Source organism: Brassica oleracea, chromosome C9, assembly GCF_000695525.1.
Source record: "Brassica oleracea var. oleracea cultivar TO1000 chromosome C9, BOL, whole genome shotgun sequence".
Taxonomy (NCBI): domain Eukaryota; kingdom Viridiplantae; phylum Streptophyta; class Magnoliopsida; order Brassicales; family Brassicaceae; genus Brassica; species Brassica oleracea.
Window position 1 is genome coordinate 51,775,721 of NC_027756.1, and position 5,431 is coordinate 51,781,151.

General features: G+C 35.5%; 2 protein-coding genes across 2 annotated transcripts in view; both read right to left on the reverse strand.

The window, feature by feature from the left end:
• Positions 1-295: 295 nt before the first annotated feature.
• LOC106316935 (formin-like protein 20) lies at positions 296-2,109 on the reverse strand. Its single transcript, XM_013754800.1, has 4 exons — positions 1,880-2,109; positions 1,119-1,801; positions 501-896; positions 296-375 (listed from the first exon to the last, which is right to left on the reverse strand). The coding sequence occupies exons 1-3, from the start codon at positions 1,950-1,952 to the stop codon at positions 660-662; spliced, it is 993 nt and encodes a 330-aa protein (XP_013610254.1). The 5' UTR covers positions 1,953-2,109; the 3' UTR covers positions 296-375; positions 501-659.
• A 1,634-nt stretch (positions 2,110-3,743) lies between these two features.
• Positions 3,744-5,431, reverse strand: part of LOC106315308 (formin-like protein 20) — an 8,223-nt gene continuing 6,535 nt past the window's right edge. Inside the window, exons 23-30 of the mRNA XM_013753044.1 lie at positions 5,200-5,253; positions 5,027-5,108; positions 4,819-4,913; positions 4,650-4,721; positions 4,457-4,573; positions 4,146-4,214; positions 3,990-4,056; positions 3,744-3,884 (exon numbers count right to left, since the gene is read on the reverse strand). Of these exons, the coding sequence (XP_013608498.1) occupies positions 3,745-3,884; positions 3,990-4,056; positions 4,146-4,214; positions 4,457-4,573; positions 4,650-4,721; positions 4,819-4,913; positions 5,027-5,108; positions 5,200-5,253 (696 nt within the window). The 3' untranslated portion in view covers position 3,744. The remainder of the gene's footprint in view (positions 3,885-3,989; positions 4,057-4,145; positions 4,215-4,456; positions 4,574-4,649; positions 4,722-4,818; positions 4,914-5,026; positions 5,109-5,199; positions 5,254-5,431) is intronic.

A 5,431-nucleotide genomic window follows, 5' to 3' on the forward strand; every position in this document is an offset into this window, starting at 1 on the left:
AGAGTAACAGAGGATAAACGGGTGCAGAAAGGAAATACACGCGGGGTAACTGGGCGAGTCAACTAGTGGCAGGTGGTTAAGGACTTTTCTCTGGTTTCGTGCCTGGGAGAGAAGGTTCGAGATCGACTTCACCTCGCTTGTTTAAATTGACATTATCAACAGCAAACGATGAAATATTTACATCACTCTGTTTAAATAACACACAAATAATCTGATTTACCACACCAAAGGTTATGGGTCAGCTATCAACTGCTTTGTTTAGAGTGAGTCAGTGAGACCGCTCCTTTCGCCTTTTTCATTCTCGTTTCCTTAACTGCCTCCATCTTCTCCAACTCCTCTGAAAAAGCCTCTATTTCTGATACATTATCTGGTGCACTATCAGAAAAAAAACAAGAATTAGTTGCAAACTAATTCCAAATAACTCAGAATTTGTTTTTTGTTTTGTTTTTTTTTTACTTTGGATAAAATAAAGGTATGCAAAGAGGGAGATGGTTAAATACGTTTGTCCTCCATATCTCTGGAACTCCTCCCGTAAGATTTTATTAAAGGCCCATGGCAAAGGAATAGGCCTCACAGAAGACCTTCTTTTAGATGAAGACCCCAAACCTGAACGCCCTCTTCCTCCACGCATAGGGGGAGGTGGATGATCAAATAAACTTTCACAATGACCTTACCTCTGCTTCCAATTCCTTTGGGAACTCGTCCTTGGCATCCCAAAGTATATCCATCATCGTGCGTCGGACCTTTAAAACATTACCACGTACAAATGCTGTGTGGAACATGATCCTAAAGATCATCTCTTCACATACCAAATTATCACTCAAGTTTACAAATTCCAGAACAACATCCCCTTGAACACGGCACTGGATATCTAACATCACCAAGATACACTCTTCCTGCAGATTAGATTACAAAATGGAACATACGTTTCTTCTTCAGTAGAGAAGCATTTTAACTTTCAATCTCTGATTTTTGAATGTGTCTAACTCACATATATTAGATACGGGAAAACTAAACCAACGTTTAAGGTTCACATTGGAGGATACATTAGCTAAATCAGTGTGATAAACATATAAATTAATCCATATGTCACACAAATATAATGGTTTGAAAAGTACTTGTTGGTACATATGATCTGTCTTTGGTGTGGAAAAGAGAAGAATGGAACTCCTGCAGGTGCAGGCTCTGGCTTTGGGGTCCTGACCAAAAACCCTTAAACTTGGTCTCCAATCTCTTCTCCATTCAAAATGTGAGAGACCTTTGAGAATCAAGCAATCCAAAAGAAGAGGCGCCTCGGAAGAAGGCCATTCAGAGCTAGTGGAGATGTACTGAAGATATCTTAGTTGAGAAGGCCTAGGGTTTAGAGAAGAGGCATGACGAAGAAGTTCCATAGAACCCTGGTTATATGCCAATTCCAGAGTCTTCTGATCGCCATGATACCGGTCTATGTACAATAATAGTGCTGATAACATAAAATCAAGAAGAGGCAAACTACCTCTCTCGCAATGCATCAACATAACATTTTGTTGACCTAACCAGCTTTCACTTGATATTAGAAATTGACTAATCACTTGGAGAGGTAGAAGCGGAACACTTCCTTGTTGATTAGGATAGTCCATTACCCACATGCGGTATTGAGACAGTAGTGTTGATATTCGACTTCGTTGGTACCCAGCTCTGAAGTTACACACCATGAAAGAAGCATCTGGGTAATGATCATGTAGCTGCGCTACGATGCCATCCAAGTACAGTTTGTACTCATCATCTCCCATAACATCGCATGAGAAACAACAGTCAAAAGCTGCAAAGTAATGAAATATTTTTTTTTTCATTTATATTCAAATAGGGAGTCATACGATTACAAACAGAGTCGTGATACCATAGACGTGCTCAGATATCTCGACGAGTCGATCCTGAGCTTTTCTGTAGAAATGTTTTCGGAAGAGCGACATTTGATCAGGAATAAAAAGATGATTTAGTATACAAAACAACAAGAAGAAGCAGATTGTATTTGCTTTAGGCTCTTACTACTTATTACTAAACCACAACAACCACCTACTTCATCGATTTATTACAAACGAACCCTCAGCTAAATGATGAAGACAGAGAAACAAAGTTGACTTTGCGCCAAAGAGTGCCTTCGTTCAGAGTTTCAGCGTTATCATATTTAACAAACAAATACTATCGTTTACCAAAAAAATAATAAACAAAGGAAAAAAAGGCGATTGTAGCTGTCAAGAATCCCACCATGTTTCTTGAAAGGTTGATGCTTCAATCACCCAAAACGCGGAATCTTAAATCACTTAATCACATGTTTTTTTCTAAAGCAAACATATTATATTTGTGATTCAGCTTAATAATTGTTGTACAGTTCATAAAATATTGAGGCAAGATATGCATCTTGCTTCCTCTTTATCATAAGATCACAACGTTAGTAATGCATGCATATTATCTTTGATATTTTATCTCTTGACAAATTAAGGACGAGATTCACTTACTAAATCTCTTCTTACACTATGAAAAAAATGAAAACCTTACATAGTATCACTACTACCGATTCAATATATGAATTTAATCTTTATATAGTTGGGCTTGTTTTTTTCTATCAGCAACTGATGTATAGTCGCTTGTTCATATCCTAGATGATCATATAATTTCTTATTCATATATATTTCCAAATGTTTAAATAGACGACATTTGGTTACGTGTCAAATGCGACCAAATCACAAATTGAAGATCACAGCAACACGTAAGCGAAGATGGCCATAATTGCTTGTTTATATGACAAAATGTTTATATAATTGATTGTTCATATTCCAAAATTATTATATAATAACTTTACGAATTTCTACATAAATATTTTCAGTGGCTTATTTTTAAGTCAATAACGTGTTTAGCCATATATATATATTTTTACAGACTGAACATGTTTGTTTACGATCTGGTTAGTTCTCTACTAATAATTATTATTATTATGTTTATTTTTGCTTTTGAAATTAGGTTGTAAGTTTTTTAATTGCGACTGTAGTTATTTTTTGTAAATTTATTTTTATGAACATTGAAAATAAGAAATAAAAGTTGTAAGAAATTGATTTCCAAAACTAACATATATCTTTTTCTATTCTTTGGCTGTAGATTCAGTGTATCTACCCCTTAATTTTGTTTTTGGTGAGAACTATATATATATATATATATATATATATATATATATATTTTTTTTTTTAACGTCGGATTAATTATGCTATTACAACGATAAGAAATATTACATAGACGATTTTACAGCCGACAATTCTACCATCATATGAGAATGCACGTCTGACTGCATCGCTCCGAACCGCCCTATGAAATTCATGTTCGATGATACGTCCTTGCACCATGCTGAAGACCTGTTGTAACATTTTTTCTCCATTTAATATTTGATTATATTTATTTTATTATGATAGATAAAAATGTGGTTGCAATTATTTTCAAAAATCCTTTTATTTATTACATTTTCACGTAGGAAGTGACAAACGTATTTCAATTAATTTAAACACACAAAATTGAGCATATAAGTAAAATAAAATATCAAATTAATATGTTAGCCCAAAAATGTCCAGATAATAATATTCTTTGAACTGTTAAAATTAAATTTTTCTTATAAAAAGATTTACACCACTCTGTTTAGATTGACACAAAATATCCGAGTTCTCACACCAAATTACTTATATATGAAAAATTTCATGGGTCAGTTAGCTGGTTTTTTTAGTGTGAACCGAATTGTTCTTTCGCTTTCTTCATCCTCGCTTCCTTAGCGGCTCCCATCTTCTCCAGCTCTGCTTGCTCGACATTCTCTTCGTGTGTTTTCTTCCACAAGCTTACAAACTTCGCAAGAGTCCCAGTAACTGCAGCAATAAAGCACCACTTGTTGTCATTAGCTATAATAACAGTGAACTACTTCTACTTTCTAAGGTATTTACACACGAGGATTATTGTTTCCGTGGCCAAACCTTGTTCAAATGGATAGCGGCTGGGATCCTCGCCAAAATAGTGCGCAAGCGCATCAGCATTCCTTCCCTGTCCATCATTAAGAAAGACAAAAACATACCATCTCAGGATCAAAGGTAAAGGAGCGTTTTGAAGTCTAGTCGAGGTTGACAATTTACCGTTTCAGTGTAAAGACGGCTGATAGCTTCCACTTCAGTCTCAGCAATACGCATGAAGTCCTTCAACCTCTTTTATTAAAACAACAGACTTAATTAGAGTTTAGCATCCGGAAGAAGTCAAGTCAGAAAAACAAAACCTTAGCTGAAGAATAATCATTTTCCAAATGGTTTCAAAATTATGAAGCTTCATGGAACTAATCTCTCTTTTTTTCTTTTTTTTTTGTTCAATGAAACTAATCTCAAAGTCATCATGAATCATTGATTATATTAACATATGCAGAAGAAAGATAGTTTTAGAATAACCAACATACTTTATAGGAAACTTCAGAAACAAGACCATCACGTTCGGATGCAGTGAGCTCCTGGTCCAGCATTTCCAACCCTTTGCTAATGGCTTGCATGTCCTCAGCCAGCGACTTCAATTGTATCTGAATATGAGAGCCATTCAAATGATGAGCCAGTTACAACTAAGGAGTAGAAAACTGATAAAGCACAAACACAAACCTTTGAAGCTGATTCAAGATTTTCAAGATCCTTATGGAAGTCCAGTAGATGTGACGCCTTAGAAGCAAAGACCTGGAGAAAGAAAGAGGAGAGTTTCAAGATTATGCATCCCTCCCTCCTGAGCCAGACCATTTTCTAGAGGATGCTTTTTTTTGAGATTGTACTTTACCTTGCAAAGATAATGCATGAGAGTCATCTTGCTGTTAGCAGCACGTGTATCGCTTAATGCTAATAAACATTCCAACTTGAATCCCACTGCAGCGCCTGCGGAAGCAAATCAAGGGTCTTATCAGCCCCACTCTTGAAACCAAGCTCACATTGAACAGAGTTAAGAAATGTTTTGAGCAAAAAGATGTTATTAATATCATAATGCTTACCCCTCACAGTTCCTTGGTTCAGTGTGTTCCCCAGGTAAAGAATCCTTTTCATAATTCCTTTCAGCTTTTGCGAAGAACGAATCTGATTAACAAGCAACGAGAAGAAAAGGTGTGAGTTGAGATGCATATGGACTGCACAAAGACTAGAGTTAAAACTATTCCAAATTTCTTACCTCCTCACATGCAGACTTTACCGCATTTAAACTTTGGGCAAATCTCCAAAATATCAACTTTCTAAGTTTATATCACAAAAATAGCACTCAAAAACTAAAATGACCAAAATAGCACATTTCTAAGTTTATCCTTTGAAAATTTTAATTTTTTTATTTTTCAAAATTTGAAATCTTATCCCCAAAACCTCATTTCTCAACTCTAAACCCTAAACCCTAAACTCTAAACCCTAAA

Bases quoted from the DNA above. Each gene is read 5' to 3' on its own strand.
- LOC106316935 (XM_013754800.1), bottom strand. From the start codon at position 1,952: ATGTCGCTCTTCCGAAAACATTTCTACAGAAAAGCTCAGGATCGACTC. The intron at 1,802-1,879 runs GTATCACGACTC...ATTACTTTGCAG, and splicing joins GATATCTGAGCACGTCTATG to CTTTTGACTGTTGTTTCTCA. The intron at 897-1,118 runs GTACTTTTCAAA...TCTAATCTGCAG, and splicing joins CAGATCATATGTACCAACAA to GAAGAGTGTATCTTGGTGAT.